The 19,303-nt window shown below is 47.0% G+C and overlaps 1 protein-coding gene across 3 annotated transcripts in view; it reads right to left on the bottom strand.

Annotated features, from left to right (window-relative positions):
• Window positions 1–19,303, bottom strand: part of SPON1 (spondin 1) — a 301,120-nt gene that overhangs the window by 3,587 nt on the left and 278,230 nt on the right. For 2 of the 3 annotated variants that reach the window (XM_032240836.1, XM_032240835.1), the window contains exons 7-15: window positions 17,845–17,909; window positions 9,348–9,549; window positions 8,232–8,372; window positions 7,328–7,403; window positions 6,131–6,313; window positions 4,267–4,437; window positions 4,005–4,172; window positions 3,000–3,164; window positions 803–1,066 (exon numbers count right to left, since the gene is read on the bottom strand). In XM_032240836.1, the coding sequence (XP_032096727.1) occupies window positions 803–1,066; window positions 3,000–3,164; window positions 4,005–4,172; window positions 4,267–4,437; window positions 6,131–6,313; window positions 7,328–7,403; window positions 8,232–8,372; window positions 9,348–9,549; window positions 17,845–17,909 (1,435 nt within the window). The remainder of the gene's footprint in view (window positions 1–802; window positions 1,067–2,999; window positions 3,165–4,004; window positions 4,173–4,266; window positions 4,438–6,130; window positions 6,314–7,327; window positions 7,404–8,231; window positions 8,373–9,347; window positions 9,550–17,844; window positions 17,910–19,303) is intronic. The other variant, XM_032240837.1, reaches the window with a different exon arrangement.

The following is a 19,303-nucleotide window of genomic DNA, read 5'->3' as shown; positions in this document are numbered from 1 at the left end:
CCCTTAAAATGGAAGATGACGTGTTCTGGGAGGTTCTCGGGAACATTCCCTGACGAACCAGACTCCTTTGACATATCTGTATCATTTTCCCCTTTTGCAAGGAGTGGATGGGGTTACTAAGTCATAACTGATTTTTTTTTTTTTTTTTTTTTTTTTTTTGAGATGGAGTTTCGCTCGTTACCCAGGCTGGAGTGCAATGGCGTGATCTCAGCTCACCGCAACCTCCGCCTCCTGGGTTCAGGCAATTCTCCTGCCTCAGCCTTCCACGTAGCTGGGATTACAGGCACGCACCACCATGCCCAGCTAATGTTTTGTATTTTTAGTAGAGACGGGGTTTCACCATGTTGACCAGATGGTCTCGATCTCTTGACCTCGTGATCCACCCGTCTCGGCCTCCCAAAGTGCTGGGATTACAGGCTTGAGCCACCGCGCCCGGCCTAGTCATAACTGATTTTGAGCAGTTAGACACACTTCTGGTTTTATACATGTGCAGAAAGGAAGGAACTGTGCAACTCCTGAAGACTCTTTGCTTGAAAATTTACTTTTGGCAGGTAATTAGGTTATCTAAATGTTGTTTGATAAAGGACCCTCTGACCCCCAATCCTCTTCTTTATAAATTTTGCTTGCCCAACATCTGGGAAAAAACTTGGATCTGAAGAATCAAAATGTGGTCTGAAGACTGCAGAAAATGCGACTCTCCCCCAGTCTTTTTTTTTTTTTTGTTTGACAGATCCAAGATTTGGCCCAGTGCAGAGCCCCCCTGTCCTGGAGACCAGCCCAGGCCCACACTTGGGAGGGATACCTGGGAACTGCTCCCCTTCAGACTCTTCCTTCAGCTGCTCGCTCCGCCGGCTCTCTCGGGCCTCCCTCCAGCGTAGCTTCTGGATGGATGGATTTCGAAGGCATTTCCGGATGCGGCACTTTTTCCTCTGCACAGTCTCTGGGCAAGGTGCACCTCCAAACTGAGGCTCCATTTGGATGATCCGGGTTCGAATCATGTGGCCCTTTCCACATGACTTGTTACACTCCGACCACTGGGACCACTCGGTGAGCTCACAGTCAATGGCTGGCAAGACACAGATGGGCATCAGTGTATCTCATGTCTGAAACAAGATCTGGTCACACTCTTTTTTGAACATCTCAACAAGCCTATGAGGAATGCAAAGGAAGTGCCATGTCATGCCATTTTACAGAAAAAGAAACTCCAAGAGGCGGGCTGACTTCATCCAGCCCCGGTGGTTGGTAAGCAGCAGAGGCAGGATTTGTGCCAGGTCATCACCCATTCTGTGATCCCTCTTTGACTCAAGAAGGCTTTGGAGGACTTTGAAGATGTGTTCAGAGCCTCTTGCCCTGCTCCGTGAGCTCCTAGAGTATTGTCAGATCAGCTTCAAGTATAGAACAGCCTCCCACACTCCCAAACTCACTGATGGTATTTTTCAGAGCAAGACCAACAAGCTCCCTGCTGCTCTTTGAAGAGAACATATCAACAAGCTAAAAATGGCTGACCCTTGTGGACCAATACCAAGGACACGGTAGTTATCACACGCCCTGGCAGCTTTTCATTTCGGTATCATCCTGTGTTCTATATGTGGTGGGTCTATATGAAAAACAGGAGCTATAAATGGGACATTCAGTAGAGAAGAGGGTCAGGAGCAAGTGGTACTTCATGGTTTATCACAGTATGAAATCCAGTAAATTCTTACTAATAACACATCAGTCTAATTGTCAGGATGTGTTCCAGGGAGGTAAATTATTCCAAGTGCTCTGTTGGCCTTGCAAGGCCAAAGTCAGGCTGGACCTAGACTGTTCTTTTTTAGTTTCAACAGTTTCAGTTCTTTTTTACTCCCCTGTGGGAACTCAGGCGGCTTTCTTATTTGCAAAATGGGGATCATGGTATTTTTCTCATTAGGTTATAAGGATTAAATGAGATACTCCCAGCCCTGTAAGTGCTCCATAAACGTTCATTTTCTTCTCCCTTACTTTAATGGACCCTGTGAATATGAAGACTTTTAAGTCAGACCCTCTCAGTCAGAAGGCTATGGGGCTCCAACTCTGGTGAGCTGGCCTGAACCATAGGCCAGTCTTAGTTATTGAAAATCCCAGGCCTTCTCTAATGGATGGTCCAAGTTACCTAACAGCCCAGGAGCTGAAGCATGGAGCAGGGATTGAGGCCTATCCTTGCCACATCTGGTGCTCATACTTTGGACCAAATACTCAGTTTCATCCTCAGAGCAGCCTAGGAAGTGTTTCCTGCTACTTTACAGATGGGGAAACTGAGGAACAGAGGTGCTGAATCATCGGCTGAAGGTTACTAACTAGGGGAGGGAGCATGAAAGACTGCAAGTGTGTGCTGGAGGGGGCCAGAGCCACAGCCAGTGTGCCTGCCCTTTCATCACCCAAAAGAGCAGCTCTTGGAAGACCAGCCAAAGAAACTGGCTCGCTCTGCTTGGAGATTAGTCCCATTTAATACAAACAGCTGATGGCAGAGATTTTGGAGGAGAACAGGACTGGGAGTGAGGTGGGGTGAGCTTTTGAGAACTTGGCTTGTTTTCTTGCTGGTTTTCTTACCAGTCTGCTGGAGTCATTGATTTAATGTCCAGGGTCTGGTCATGGGGAAATAAAATGGTCACAGGGAGAAGAATGGAACTCAAAAGCTCAGAAAATCCATGGGTCAGGCAAGCCCATAATTGTTGGGGGAGGGGAGGGAAAGAACTAAGGTTTTTTGAGCCTTGCACTGTTTTTCATATGTGTCTCCCATTTAAACTTCACAGCAACTTGCACTTTGGGTGTTTTGTAGACGGTAGTGGGATTCTCACTTTACTAATGAAATTGATGTAGTATTTAAGTAACTGCAGACACTGACTGCCAAACCCCAAGCTCCTCCCCAGCAAACCATTTTATTCTAGGATCTAGCAGTATCAGCACTGCCTGGTTCAGGGCTCCCTGGACTCAGGAACATAGGAGAGAAGTGATGGGCTTCGGGGAGCTCCAAGACTTACGGCATTCTGGGAGCATGCACTTCTCCACCTGCTCCAGGTCCTCATTACAGTCTCCAAGTTCCGCCAGAGACTTGAGCATCCGCTGGCGGGTTCGCATGCCCTTCCCGCAGGTCACGCTGCAGTCGCTCCACTCAGACCATGGGGACAGCAAGCATGGGATGGTGTCTAGATCAAGAACCAGGTTTGCCACTGAAAACAGGCTCCTTTTGTTTTCTTTGATCTCCCTGGCCTGACAATATCCCACCCTCAGTCCCCTGCTTTGGCCCCTGGAATAAAGTAGAATTGGCCTGTGGGTTCACGTAAGAGTGAATTCTATGGAGCAGGAAGTGGCTCTGCAGCCTACTGCTCTTCTTGTCACTCTTTCATCTTCCCGGCCCCCTGGTGGTTATGACATGAGGGTAGTAATATGACTACAGAGGTCCCCACTGGAAAGTACAATCTTCCTACAGACAGAAACATCCCACAGTCACCAAGAATCAGGCACTAAAGGAGGGGCCAAGGGCCGCATTTTTGGAGACTGTGGTCCTGAATTCCCTAGAATATGTACTTGTGTGCCTGTATACATCTGCGTGCTAATGTGTGGGCAGGCCCATATGCATTTGTGCAGAGCAGGGAGGTCATGCTTTATAGGATCAGCCAAGTCCAATGTACAACAGGAGTGGGCTGGACCTGGGTAGTGTATGCCCCACCTAAATGTATTACCCTTCCTCCCCACCACTGCAAGAAAGACACTCCTATAAAACCCAGCTGCAGGTGAATTCTATCCAAAGTTTGCCACCCCAGTATTGCTCAGAATGTCCCCCAGTGGAGGTTATTCTCTCTGGGTCTGGTTGATGTCCACACACCTATGGCTCTCATCTGGCTCCTAGCAGTACCCAGCAAGGACTATGGGCCATGCTTTCCTCCTGCTTAGCCTCTGACATTTATGGTGGTAATAGGGGGTGGCATGGCTCTCCACGCCTGGCCCTGGTCACCTCCTCCAAGCACACCCCCACGCCTACTCACGGCACTCGGGCATCATGCACTTCTCCGCCTGGGAGGTCTCAGCCTTGCACATGGAGCCATCTGCGGGGCTCATCTTGATCATGCGGTGCCGCTTCTTCATGCCCATGCCACAGGTGGCACTGCACTCGTCCCACTCGCCCCACTCGGTCATCAGGCAGCTGCTGGGAGCTGGGGAGGCCGGTGGCATTGGAGTTGCACCTGCTGTCTCCCCGACCTGCCCGTCTGCCTGGGGCCCCCCACCCGCCCGGGGCCCCCCACTCACAGCACTCCTCGTTGACCGTGCACTTCTCTGTTTCCTCAGTGGGCAGTGTACACACGGAGCCATCCTCCGGGAACTGCTTCACGTACCTCTCCCGGGACCTCATGCCCATGCCACAGGAGATGCTGCAGGGCGACCAGGTGATCCACTCGGACATGGTGCAGGTGGAGCCGTCTGCAACACACCAAGCGCATGCTGCAGCAGCGCATGGTGGCCGGGATACCCACCCGGCCAGAACTTGCTGCCAGTGGGAATCAAGGGGAGTCAGGCAGTTGAGGATGTCAGCGAGCTTAAGAGGTCTAAATCCTTAAACCGACAAAGTTCTCTAAGAGGAAATGCCTCTTTTCCAGGTGCATGGGACACTCAGAATTATTCCTTATCTCATGGAAATACATTTGAAAGATACTTGGATAAAAAGGAGGGTGTTTAAAAAATGTGTACACACACACACACGTAATAAAAGATATAATTTGATATATATGATTTAAGATAAATCATAATCCATTTGTATGAGGAACAATCCTTCCCTGTGGAGCGGGAGGTTAAGGACCTCAGCTCCTCAGCTTACACATCTCTTCAGTCCCAGCCCTAAGAAACAGAGACTTCAATGTTGACAGGCCAGTCCCAGCTTTCCTCCCACCTATTTGTAGGGATGACTCATCTATGGGAGGGTTCACTCCCCTTACTGTGGGCAAAATGAGCTAGCAATAAACCACCCGTGAAAGCACAGCCCCAAGACAGATATTTAAGACCCCTACTCTAGGGAGAGCCAAGGAATTAATGACCTGCATGGATTAAGCTTGCTTTCTTTATTCTCAGCTTGGAAGTGTTTTTTTGTTTGTTTGTTTTTTTGTTTTTTTGAGACGGATTTTCGCTCTTGTTACCCAGGCTGGAGTGCAATGGCGCGATCTCGGCTCACCACAACCTCCGCCTCCCGGGTTCAGGCAATTCTCCTGCTCCAGCCTCCTGAGTCGCTGGGATTACAGGCACACGCCACCATGCCCAGCTAATTTTTTGTATTTTTAGTAGAGACGGGGTTTCACCATGTTGACCAGGATGGTCTCGATCTCTTGACCTCGTGATCCACCCGCCTTGGCCTCCCACAGTGCTGGGATTACAGGCTTGAGCCACTGCACCCGGCCGGAAGTGTTTTTTAATTTTTCTTCCTGCCATACACCAATCCAGCCTATACATCCCTTCCTATTGCCTTATTGCATCCTGTAAGATCAGGGGGCGAGTAGCGTAGATTTATCAGGCAGAGAAAAGGATCATGGCTTGGAAAGCAGACAGCTGACCTTTGCACAGCAATCAGCTTAGTGCAGTATTGAAGCTTGGGCCCTCATGATAGAGGTGTTGCAAGATTATACTTCAAGCTTGACCTTTGGGCTGTTGCAAATAGACTGGGAATTTCTGCCATCAGCCTGACGGTCCTGACACAAAGTGAGAGTGCTCTGACTCACGCTGAGGTGGAACACAGATGAGGGGCCATGAATGACAGAATTAGGGCAATGGATCTAGATTCAGTCTGAGCTGACCTGTTAACAGGCTCCTTAAGAAGAGATTGGAGTTAAGGCCAAGAAGCAGGCTATGTGTTATTTGTATTTGTCATAAGATATGTTTGTCAGCTCTTCAGTAAAAGAAGGGGAGTGGTCAGTCAATCTCAAGAATTCCTTTGATGTCAAAAGAGAGGTTCTGTGTTCAGAGCCCTCAACACACAGATGCAGACAGGAGTCTGTCCAAAGTGGACCCCACTGACATCTACAGTTAGAGTCCTTGTGCCCTCACCAGGGACACTGTCTGACTGCTGGGCAGACCCTCCCTTCCTGAGCTCCTGCCAGCCCCTCACTGGTCTTGGTTTTCTCCTCACCTTCGTCGCTGCAGCCAGGGCCCATGCAGGGCTGGAAGTCCTGGGTGTCGGGGCAGGGGACGCTGAGGTCCAGCTGCGCCTTCAGCATGCGCTGTCTCATCCTCTTGCCTTTGTCGCAGGTGGAGGAGCTGCAGGCGGACCATGGGGACCAATTGGAGTAGATGCAGGTTTCAGGGGTGTCATCTGGAAAGAGTGTTTGACATATTTTCCCTGGGAGCCTACGGGAGCCGCCACTGGCCCTCTCCCAACACCAGCTCATTTGGGGACATGAAAAGCCATGCTGCCAGACTGGCCTTATTGAGCCTGCATCCTCCTGGGATGGAAGCAGCCATCCACTTTCCTTTAAAGATTATAATTTAACATCTTGCTAATAAATATCTGAAGGAGCAGAACGATTCTTATTATCCCTTCCTTTCAACACATGAACGTCTTTTCATTTTCAGTTCCTCATCTTGGCATTGTTTCCACACACATGCAGGTACATTGTAGGCAATTTTGAAAAGCTCAAGGCTTGTTTTCATGCCATGGCTCATGTCCCCGATGATCCCGTACACAGGTGTCATGGTAAGAATAAGGGCACTGCTATTCATTGAGTACTTACCATGTACCAGCACCATTCTAAGAACCTTACATGTTTTTTCCCTTTTGATTCTCACAACTCTATGAAGCAGGTTCCCTTATTATCCCCATTGGATAGTTGAGGAAACAGAAAGATTAGCTTCTCGCCCAAGATCATATGCTACTGAGAGTCCAGGTTGTCTGGCTCCAGATCCCGTAAGAAAACTTGAGCTTGAACCATGATTCTGTCTCTCCCTCCTGCCTGTAGGATCTGGGCCTCTCTTTACTTGCTGGGAAAGTGAATGTATCCACACCTGCCTCATCAGCTGGACTGAGAATGGAAGCAGAGAGTGGTCTGACTCCTGCAAAGCCCATTCAAATAAAATGTACATGATCATTTTAAAGGCCTGATGCTGTTCAGTATATATTCTGACATCATACCTTCATCAATTCCCTTATGCTTTGTGCCTAGTCTTGGCCTTGTTTTTTATTATTTCCTGAGGAGAAATCCTCAGAGATAGGATTACCAAGTCAAAGGACATGAATATTTTTATGATTCTTAAAACAGGTTAGCAAATTGCTTTCTCAAAGGGTTGCGTCAATTTATGTTGCCACCTGCAACAACAAAAAACAACGTACCTTCATCTTTCTCTTCTGGAGCCAGGTCAGCTACAATATCATCGACATTGTCAGGTACAATATTGCATTGTTCCCCCTGCAAAAGGAATTTTACTTGGAGGGCTCACATGAGGGAAAGAAGAGAATGTGTAGGGGGAAGATGAAAGAGGACTAAAATCTAATGCCCATTCTGTATAAAATATCACCCAGAGCCATGGCAAAGTTCTGGGCCAACATTTACTATCTGCCTGAAAAAGAAATGCCAAGAAAGCAGGAGTGGCTAACCATGGATGATAAGTAAATGGCTTGGGTACCACTGTTCCCAGTTCCACCCCATGGCAGACATTAGTAATCAATTATGGAATTCACAATGAAACCAATTTGCCTGGATCAAATTGTTCATTTGAGCACTGGGCCTCACTGCTGATTTCATTTTGCTCATTTTCTTTTTTTCTTTTTTTTCTGAGACAGAGTTTTACTCTTGTCACCAAGGCTGGAGTGCAATGGCATGATCTCAGCTCACTGCAACCTCTGCCTCCTGGGTTCAAGTGATTCTCCTGCCTCAGCCTCCTGAGTAGCTGGGATTACAGGCCCCTGCCACCACACCCAGCTAATTTTTTTAATTTTTAGTAGAGATGGGACTTTACCATGTTGGCCAGACTGGTCTTGAACTCCTGACCTTAGCTGATCTGCCCACTTCGGCCTCCCAAAGTGTCGGGATTACAGGTGTGAGCCACCGTGTCTGGCCTGCTCATTTTCATCTTACAAAATAATGTGCATGTTAGAAACCCTGGGAGACCAGGGAATTCCATATCCTGAGATGCTTTCTGCCAGGGACTCCACAATTCTAGAGCAGAAAGGTGTGCAGTCTCCCTGGCACTCCTGCTGGGAAGGGTTGATGCCAGAGCGGGCTCTAACCCAGTACCTTTCGTGCGATTCTCTCGATGACAACTCTGGCTACTTGAGTGATAGACCCACCCTCTGGGTCGTAGAAAGGACTCTGAGGATGGTCCAGGCTGGTCAAGGGCCGGATTTTCTCCTGGGGAATGGTGGGCTTGTTGGGTGACTGCAGGAAAATGTATAGAGGCAGAGAGTAAGAAAGAAAACTGGGAAAACCCACAAAAGCCATTTGTTATATGGATCAGAGCAAAGTCCTTGATAGGAATTTAACAAGTATAATAGCTACTATTTATATTTATGGAATTGTGTTCATGCCATATGCTGTGCTGGAAAATTTCTAGAACTGTATTTTAAAATTCTTCCATGTACATGGTAGGACTGTACCCAGATGAAGGAGCCAAGTTTCCGAGAGGCCATCCCAGCTAGGAAATGGCTGAGCCAGGTTGACCTGAATCCCAAACTCTCCCTAATAGACCAGGCACTGGAAAACTTTTTTCTGTAGAGGGTCAGACGGTAAATATTTTAGGCTTTGTGAACCATGCTGTGTCTGTTGCTAATACTCAACTCAGCCATGGTAGTAAAGAAACAGCACCAGATAATATGTACTTGGACGAGTGCAGCTGGCTTTGAAAACTTTGTTGACAAATCACATTGTAGGGCACAAACCATAGTTTGCAGATGCCTGTTGTAGATTGTTCTCCCATTGGTTATTTGAGGGCTCCAGATTTCAATGCAGTTGATCATATCTGAGAAATATGACATTCAGGACAGAATGCAAACTCCTTAGCCCAGCTGTCCAGAAACATTCAGAAGCCGGCCCAGCTGTATCACATCAACCTCTTGCTGTTCCCCTCTTGCTCTCTTGCCTTCATGGCTTTGGAATGCTGTCCCCTGCTCACCTGGGAACTGCTCTTTAGCGGTTCCCTCTCTGTGCTCTCCTGGCCACCGCATAACACTTCCCAGAGCCCAAATCACACTCTGTATGTGATGAGACCATGCCGGCCTCCCCAGCCAGACTGAAAGTTTGTCTAGGACATAGCCTGGGTTAGATACCTTCTGTGTCCAGGACACTTAGGATGGGGCTGGGCAAGGAGAAGGTCCTGGGGAACTTTGCCACTCACCACTCCAGGCACACACACACCTCATAGGTCACCCCGCTGTCAGTGCCAGCATCCCAGGGAATCAGGTCTTGCACCACCTTCTGGACCCAGCCGCATTCCTTGGTGCACAGATCTTCTGCAGATAAGCCTACGTTCCAGTCGGGACTTGGGCCCATCATGGTCAGGAAGGACATTAAATGGCGTGTTCTGTCCACGGAAAACTCAGCCGAAGGTGCTGCTCTCCTGGAAACCAAATACAGAGACCATTACATTAGAGCTCTGGGGTTGGTCCTCAGTCTGAGGGAAATCTGCCTGGATCATGGATGAAGAATGAGAAGGAGAGAAAGTAGTTAGATTCATGGTCTCCCACTGAACTCTGCCTTTGGCCATTACAGGTTTATACCCTTCTCTGTCCTAAGCCCATCCATTGAACAAATGTGGTGGGAACCACATACTACTACTGTACCCAGTTTTTTTTTTTTTTTTTTTTTCAGAGACCAGGTCTTGATCTGACACCTAGGCTGGCGTACAGTGGTGTGATCATGGCTCACTGTTGCCTCAAACTGCTGGGCTTAAGTGATCCTTGAACCTCAGCCTCCCTAGTAGACAGGACTACAGGTAGGCATTACCATGCCCAACTAACTTTTAAATTTTTTAAAGAGATGGGGTCTTGCTATGTTGCCCAGGCTGGTGTACAACTCCTGGCCTCAAGTGATCCTTCTGCCTCTCTAAGTGTTAAGATTACACACATGAGCCACTATGCCTGGCCGTATCCAGTTTAAGTGTGTCCACAGAGCTTACCGTTATTTGTATTTCCTTGCTCATTTTTTTTTCGTTGTTGCTCTCGACTGTCATCTCTCACTTGAGTATAAGCTTTGGGAAAGCAGGGTTTTCTCTGCCTTATTCAAGACTTTATTTACAGTGCCTGGCACAGAGCACGTGCTCAGTAAAGGCTTTAGAATACATGAGCAAGCAAATACTGCACACTATGTGTGTGCCAAGCAGTGTTGGGTGTAAGATAAAATTCACAAATGAAAACTGCTTAACAATGTCCCCTGCCTTTCTATGTACATTCTCACCACATACCTGGAGTAAGGATGATTGACTCTAATTTACAGATGAGGAAACAGACTCAGGAGGGTTATGTAACTTGTCCAAAGTCACAAAGTTAAGCGGCAAAAATGAGACCATGGCCCAAGTCACTGTTAGTTCAAGGTTAGTGTTCTTTCCAATCATTCATTTTAAAATCCTCCTGCTTGTCCTCTTTCCATTCTGCTGAGATCTCCAGTGTGCCATCAAAGGGGCATCTCCCCCAGCTTCCTGCCTCCATTGTCCTTAGAAGGCCGCCGATAGCAGGCACTGCCCAGCACCAGACTGCACTCATCAGCTCACAGCTGGAGAGCAGGGACCAGCTGTAGAGCCAGAGACCTTTGGCCGACACCTTTGGCTGCTGGGAATAACATCCCAAGTCTAAGCTATCAGAGGCTGCTCTTCCACCTCTATCTCCTTGTGTACTCAGATTCTCAGGAGTGGCTGGGACCACGTGAGATACATGGCAGCAACCACTCACATGGCTGGGAAGGAAAGAGCTGCATTCGCAGGGCACACGGGGTGGCAGTCCATGTTATTTCATTTTCCCCTCATGATAATCCTGTGGGGTTCGAATTATTAACCTGTCTCATAGAGAGGCCATGAAAGTGAATAAGTGGTTAATGAATTAAGAGACACAGCTAGGAGGGGGCTGAGGCTTGAAGGCAGCTCTGAATGACTCTGCGCCCCCGGGCTGCTAATTGTGGGGAATCCTTGGCCAGGGACCAACTGTTACTTCGGTTCAGCTGGCAGCTGCCTCCCTCAGCTGTTTGGAAGTCCCTGTGCCCTCTGCTGAGACCAGCTGCTTCTGGTTGCCCTCACCTGGCTCCAGAAAGCAATGACTGCAGACCCAAATAGGGCCTGTGGAACTGGGCCCCTTGGGTTCTGGTATCACCTCTTACAGCTGTGTGTCCTTGGGCAGATTACCAAACCTTTCTGCATCTCAGTGTCAAAATCTTTAGAATGGTGATCATATATATCTACTCCAAAGAGTTCCTGTGAGTTTCAAATGAGCTAGCTTGTAGACAGCTCTTAGCCCAGTGCCTGGCCCTAGAACTCTTATCACCATTAGTGTTACTGAGAGAAACACTGTAGGGTCGTATGGAGATCAGAAAGGGGACGGATGGGAGGAAAAGACTCCCTGAGTGGACTTTCCATTTTAGCCTGATGCTAGTCTAGGTTCCAGCACAGCAGTGGAGAACCTGGCCTGAGCCCTGGCTTTGGCGTCCGTTGACTGATAAGGACCTCGTGCTGTCTCCCATACACTCCCTCCCTTGTCCCATCCTACCTGCTACCCAAGAAAGTCCCTGGGCCCTGGCAGGCCATCCTAGCTGCAGGTTAGCTGCAGGCTCTACTGTACTTGCATCTATTGGGCAAGCTCTTCAGTGATTGGAAAAGTGTGGTCCTTGGACCAGCAGCATCAGCAACCTCTAGGAACTTGTTAGAAATACAGATTCTTGTGCCCCACCCTAGATTTGCTGAATTAGAGACTCGGGGTTAGGACCCAGCAATTTGTTTTAATAACCCCTCCAGATGATTTTAATACACCTGAAGCTTGAGAATAGTTGGTCCCCTCATCTTTCAAGCCTCAGGTCATGTCACCTCTTCCAGCAGCTTTTCTGTCTGACCTCAGCTGAGGCAAATACATAGCGCTGGATTCCCACACTCTGCACAGGTCCCTCTAGCCAGACTCCATGATTGTAATCACTTACTCACTGTTCCCTCTCCCCAGCTTAGACTGGGAGTTCCTTGAAGAAACTACATTTCACAGCTGCACCCCAGGAGCTAGGTGCCCAGTGGGCTGACTGAACCAATGTGCAAAATGATGGCTTGAGCTCCTCCACTTCCTAGCCTTAGATCTTGGGGAAGTTGCTCACTCGCTTCAAGTCTCAATGTCTTCATCTAGCAATACATGCCTGCAGTGTTGCTGAGGATCAAATGAGATGCTTTATTACGAAGCCTTTATAAACTGCTAAAGTATTGCAATGACATCATCTGCTACTTAGGCATAAATCAGGGGATTTAATTTCCTTTTCCCACGTGTGCATTTTCTGGCATACAGGTCAGTGATTTTAGCGACTTCTTTAAAGACCTGGTTCATACAAGGATTGCAGTTTATGGAGGTGTGGCATTACCTCACTAGGGACCTGCAGGACAGGGTTCTGGCCTGCCTTCTAGTAACTGCTGAGCAGAAAATATTGGCACCTGGGCATGGCTGCCCTGGAGGGAGGGGGGGGGTCCCTGGGAGGCAGGTTTTCTCTTCCATTTCCATAGAGACTGACCGCTCCATCTATCACCTTCCTGTCTCCCTAAGTATGTGATTTTGGGCTAGTCATTATAGCCTGTACCCATGGGTGACCGCCTTCACAGTGACAGTCTAAGGGGACAAAACCAGTTCTAATCCAGAGCTGTAGAAACCAAACCAACTGCCATCCTAACATATTACCCTGAAACCTGCCCAGCCGATGGGTGTAACCATCTGAGATCAAGGCCTTGTGGAAATCATTCTCAGTAAATGCATTTTGGCCCAATCTGTTGTAGCCAAGTCTGTAGCTGCAGCGAGGTACCCTCTAGACCCCGGTGAGTATTTAAAGGTGTGGGAAATGTGAAGCAGCCAATTCCTAACCATATAAGTAAATTTGAATCTATAAGGGCCTGAGAACAATTTTCTAGCATCTTCCAACATGCCCTGCAGCTTTCTTTTATCCTCGACTGGAGAATCCCTTCCTGACCCCACTTATGTAACACTTCCTGGAGGAGGTATTTCCTGGCCTCTCCCTAAATTGCTTAGAACCCCTATTCTACTTCCCCATAGCATGCTGAACTCACTCTTGCTTTGGAATTTCTTGTTAATATCTGCCTTCCCCATCAGTTTCCAATAGAGTGAGGACCATTTCTGTCTTGTGCATAGCTATATCCCAATGTCTGGCTTAGAACTTGGCATGCTGTGGATTATCTTCCAATGTTTGTTGAAATAAATGAATTAATCTAAGAAATGAACATGGAGCTTTTGTATTTCCTTTGACCTTCAAATTTAATTAAGCATCACTTCAAAGTATTTATTCTACAATAAAAAATAATGAACTGGATAAGAACATATATGAGTTTTCCTTAGAAAATGCTAGATAGGACTGGAGTGCTTTAATTTGTTCAAACTATAATAAAAATTCTTATTTATGCTTTTGCATATGCCATGTCTTCTAAGATGTGATATTTTGTTACTTTGGTTTCATCTTTCTACCTGGGACTTAGATTTGTATATTTTTTTCTAGCAAAGAGAGTTGATCTAGCCTACCATATACCAGAGTATATAATAAAGCATGATAGACAAAATAGCGTGATATTCATTTCAGATAGAAATATAAATCAACAACACAGATTGGAGATCCCAGAAACTATAGATAAGGACTATACAAAATAGGCTTCTCAAATTAGAGGAAAGAAAAGATGGTGCAACAAGTGGGGTTGGGATAAGGTAACTGTAATAAAAAAAATACTGGATTCACATTTAATATACTACACAAGAAAAAAAATAGACTCAGAGTCAAATAGAAAATAACCAGATCATAGAAAAAAATATAAAGCTTTCAGATCGATTAGAGAAATGTTAATTTTTTTCAACTTTGAAACAATAAAAGCAATTACAAAGAAATAAATTAATTGAATTATATAGTAATTAAAAACATCTGTAAAATGAAAACAATAGTACTAAGTTGGAGAGAAAAATGACATTCTGGCAAAAAGGTCTCCATTGAGTATGACTGACAAAGTGCTAATATCTATACTATGTACAGAGCTAGTCTAAATGTACAGAAAAAGACCACGATCCCACTGGATAAAGAAAAGCTATGAACAGACAATTTACATCAGAAAAATGAAAAACAAATGAAGACCCGGAGAAATGTTTCTCTACATTTGGAGAGGCAGCATGGTGTGGAGGGAAGAACCCAGGGCACTGGTGACAGAGCTGGATTCGAATCAGCTGCGTATTTAATAGCTATGTGATGGGGCTTCCACCTCACCTTTCTTTGCACTTACTGCATCTGCCAAATGGGAGCATCATCATCCTACCTCAAGGTTTTGTTGTGAGAAAACTGCTTATCATTGTGAGGGACCAGTAACAGGGCTTGGTAGAGGTTGATTTCCTTCTCATTCAACTTTTCCGAACAAAATGTCCCAAAACACCATAAAAGGGGTAATAAAGGATTTTGATACTGCTTCTAGAGACTTACTGTCCTCTCCTAAATTACAGATCCACTCCAGTGAAACGCAGGAGGGTTTCCTAAACCACTCTCATATGCTGTGTTCTGTCTCATCGTGTGTTTTAAATAATCTGAATTTTCAGAGTTGCAGAAACTCAATCTAGCCACGAGAGGGCGCCCAAGCCATTCACTAGCCTGAAGTCCTGCAGCGGGGTGTGTGTGGAGAAAGGTTTGAGGGAGGTTCCCGCAGTGATGGGAAATGCTGTGTTTATAACCAGGTGGCATCTAGGGCTCCAGGTCCAACTGGATGCTTAGATCTTCCACCTGCTCCTCTATCCAAGGCCCTTTTTCTTTTAGCATCCTGAGGACATCGATGGACCTGTGCAAGTGTTGCAGGAGGCAGGAAGAGCCCTGACATTTCCAGCCCTGATTTAAGAGAAAGATGTCTCTGGTCTCCTGGGGAATGTGGCTTTGGATTTCTGGAGAAGGTGACTATGTCTGTACTCCACTGGCCTCAGAAACACGACCTTTGTCTAATCAATGTTTATCTGGCAGAGTGGCTGGGAATGATTTAAGGTGATGACAGTGGTTGCAGGATTCATTTTAAGAAAGGAAATAAAAGTTATTTGTAAAAGTTCCAGTAATTCTTAGCATTCAGATGCAATTGGAGGAACTGGATGATGGACATATAGAATTGATTTGCAGGAAATGTGTACATTTTCTGCTTAAGCACCAGAGGAACTAGTGAAGGATGTGGGTTTTGTTCAGAATCTGCCTTTTCTGTCTCTACCTGCACCCTGGGCTGTTGGAGCCACAGCTTGATTTATTGAGCTAAACAAGTCAGCAGCTAATTTGCTCATTCATGGCTGTCCTTTGAGAAGTGGTCCTGGGGATAAAGATGCAGATCATTGAAAAACAAGTCAGTTTCCACGGGCAGGACCTCGCAAAGTAGGTCACCCTGGCTTTCCACTGGGCTGAGGGAGGCTGGAATCCCATTAACCTCAATCAGGCAGGCTCAGCAAAGAGGGGCAGGGCTGTTTCTGCAAAACAAAACTTGGCTGCATGCAGGCTTCCTAATTTGACTTCCTAATGAGATTTGGAAGAGGAAAGGGGAGACTGGGGTATGGGAAAATCAAAGGAAAATTCCTTTCCCTTAGCAAGCTGGTAGCACCGAGTGCAGAAGTTTTGGGTGTTTGGGAGGTCTGAGTGTTTGCCATCAATTAATTTGGTTCCACTGGGGTTTCGGGAAGTTTGAGGGGTGGGTGAAATGTGGGAAGGTGTCCCAAAATATTCATTTCAGTGTTTGAGAAAGTCTCTCCCATCTAAAAAAAGAGAAAAAAAAAAAATGCTCCTTTGACTCTTTCATCCCCTTGGAGCCATGTTCTCTTCTTTCATAGCAAACTTCACAGAAGAGTGGTCTGTACTTGCTGACTCCATAACCTCATGCTCTGTTCATAGCTCATCTGCTCTGGGCTGTGTTTTCCCTCATCACTCAGCAGAAAGGATTCTCCATAAGATCACTGATGACCTTCCTGTCGATAAACCCGAAGGGCATCCTGCAGCCCTGATCTTTCTTGTTCTGTCAGCTGCACTGGGCACAGCTGACCACCTGCCTCAAACACTTTCTTCCCCTGGCTTTCTTAATACCAAGCTTCCTTACCAACTTCTTTGTTACTCCTTTTCTGCTTCATTTGTAGGCAAGATTCCTCAACATTCAATAGTAGAGATCTTTGGAACTCAGTCCTAAGCCCTTGATTCCTATTCTCATGCCCTTGGCATTGATTGTCTCCCATTCCTTGAGGACTCCCAATTTCAGATCTCAGCGCAGAATTCTTGCCCTAAGTTCCAGAGCTATATATCGCCAACCATGTACTTAACACCTCTAACTGGAAATCTTGAATACATCGTATTCTAAATGTAACAACGTACATTTAGAACTGACCCCATGATCTTTCCCACGGAACTTCACCTAATCTTTTCAGCCTTATGAGTGGCTTTACCAACTCCTCCTTATGCCAGCCAGTCATGTGGGAAACATTTTGACTGCTCTTTCTCCACCTCCTTATTCCACCTCTTGCCACAGCCTGCTGATTGTACCTCCTACGTGTCTCGCACATCTCTGCACCTCTCTCCTTGTCTGCCACCACCACCGTCCTAGTGAAGTCACAGTTAATTCTCTCTGATTTTCTGCAGTAGCCCCTCACTGGGCTCGCCACATCTACCCTTTCACACAGGGGCTGTTATTGCTTTTTATTTTTTAATGCAAATATGATTATGTCATCCTTTTGCTTAAAACCCCTCAATGACTTCCCATTATTATTATTTTTCTGAGACAGGATCTCGCTCTGTCACCCAGACTGGAGTGTGTGGCTCCCTGCAGCCTCAGCCTCCTCGGCTAAAGTGATCCTTTTGCTGCAGCCTCCCAGGTATCTGAGACCACAGGCACATGCCACTGTGCCTGGCTAATTTTTAAAGTTTTTTGTAGAGATGGGGGTCTTGCTTTGTTGCTCAGGCTGTTCTCAAAATCCTAGGCTCGAGTGATCCTCCTGCCTCCGCCTCCCAAAGTGTTGGGATTATAGGTGTGAGCCACTGTACCTGGTCATTCTCATTACTTTTAATGGAAAAATTCAAATAAAACATTTCAAATGTTGCATGGCTTGGCCCCACACCAAGCTCATCTTTGATTTCTGGATCTAGTTAGACCAGAACCTTTTAGTGCCTTAGACATAGTCTACTGTCTCCTCATATAGGGCCTTTGCACATGATGGTCTCTCCAGATTTTCTAGAATGCTCTCCTCTTGCTTTGCTGCTTTGCTTAGATAACTCTTACTGCTTCCTTAGATCATAGCTTCATTGCCATTTTAGGAGGAAGCTATCTCTGACCCCCAGGCACACTCATGGCACTTCATGCCTTTCCTTCATAGGCATGCCACATTTATTTGTGTGATCATTTAGTGAATATCTCTCCCCACTGAATTGTAATTTCCATAAGGAACTCTGCTGTGCTCACCACAGTTCCCCTAAGCACCTTTCACAGAACTTTTTTTGGGGGGACCTTCCTATCAAGGATGCGTCAGTCCTTGATAGGATACAGGGTAAGTGAAAATAAGATTTTATTTTGTTTCAGGGTAGGTGTGAGACCATTTGGTATGGTCACATTGTAAATTTCATGCTAATCAGAAAGCTCATTGGCAGATATATGTGTCCTAGGATAAAACAAGCCAGGCCAGGGGCTTGTGTTACTTACACGTTAAGAGGCTGCCAGGCTGGCCACTGGGCTTTGGCTTTGATGACGGTGAGGACCTCATCGCTCTGCAAAAAAAGGACCACAGATATTTAGTGAACAGAGCTGGGCTCATGGGAACAACAGGGCTTCAACCTGGTGACACTGTCCACCCCCACTCCCTCACCTGCTACTGGGGCTCTTCCTGCCTGTGTGTGGAACCACCTTTCTCCAGGATGGGGGAACCCTGGGGCCTCAGTGATACTGGGAAAAGGGACTGAGTGTCCAGGTATGACCTGGACAATGAAGGGCCACTGAGTCACACCTTTGGTTTCCAGCTCAGTCCACCCCTTTCCCACTAGAGCAGAGCTCTGGCCTGGATTCTGCCTTGGTTGGCCAGACTCCCCTGTCACGTCCAGTCAGAGGGCAGAGACATGCTTTGTGTCTAGACACTGAGTGGGACCTGATCCAGGCCAGCTGGATTAGCAGGAGCTGCCACGTGGCAAACACCTGGCCCTGAGGATTGTCCCCCGAAGGCCTGTCCTTGTGAGACCCATGCACTGGATCAAACTCCCTTCCACAAGGAGGCCAGCACAAAGCCAAGGCCCCACACTCATGGTGCCACTCAGGTTCTCTGGCTCTATTTTGCTTTGGATGGTGAATAACGCACTGTTAACCTAAAGTTATTTTAGGGATAACTGGGGAACCTAAAGTAATTTTTTGAGAAAGAATTTGATAATTAACATTTTGAAAGAAAGCATTAAATGGTCATGATAGGGCAAAACTCAGAACTTTGTTGATCTTGCTCAACTTTGAGGTTTGGTTGGGTTTTTATTTTCAATTACATGCTGCGGGTGAGTGGGGCATGATCTTTGCAAGGCTGGAAGCCTTCACAGGTCCAAGTTCAGCTTTGGTGGGGGGCTGTCTCCAGGGTGGAGTCAGCTGGCCTTGTAGCCCCTTTCCCTGGCCTGGTACCAGCAGTGCTCAGACACAATAGTCCATTGTGTGTGGAAAACTCCAGAATGTCACCAGCTGGGAAAGGAAGAGCTTTGTTGCCAATTGCACAGATCCCTGAGTTCCAGGGGGAGAGACTTGCTTGGCTGGCTCACGGCGACAAGGCCACAGTCCTTAGAGTTGTGGCTGGCAGCAGGTGCCTAGAATACAGTTAGGATGAATTGTGACCTTCTCTCTGGTTGGGTACCTTGCCCAGAAAATCCCACAGCCCCACAGAAACTGGAAGGAAAGAGGACAGTGATGTCTCCAAGGCTCAGGCGCAGAAGTTAAAAAACTTTCTGGTCCAGAGATTCCCATTTACCGTGCTGGGTGATGATGGTGCTGAGGAAGGGGGCTCAGCCAGAACCAGTGTGGTTCTGGCTCCCACAGATGGTCCTGGGCGAGGGGAAGGTCCCAAAAGGACAGGCCAGCAGTAGTGAACCACCGACGAAACTCACAGCCTCCTCCTAGGCTCAGGCTCCCTAGGGTG

Source organism: Sapajus apella, unplaced genomic scaffold (genome assembly GCF_009761245.1).
Source record: "Sapajus apella isolate SASKATOON/1434 unplaced genomic scaffold, GSC_monkey_1.0 scaffold47, whole genome shotgun sequence".
In the NCBI taxonomy this organism is placed as follows: Eukaryota; Metazoa; Chordata; class Mammalia; order Primates; family Cebidae; genus Sapajus; species Sapajus apella.
This window is presented reverse-complemented; position numbering and strand designations above follow the sequence as displayed.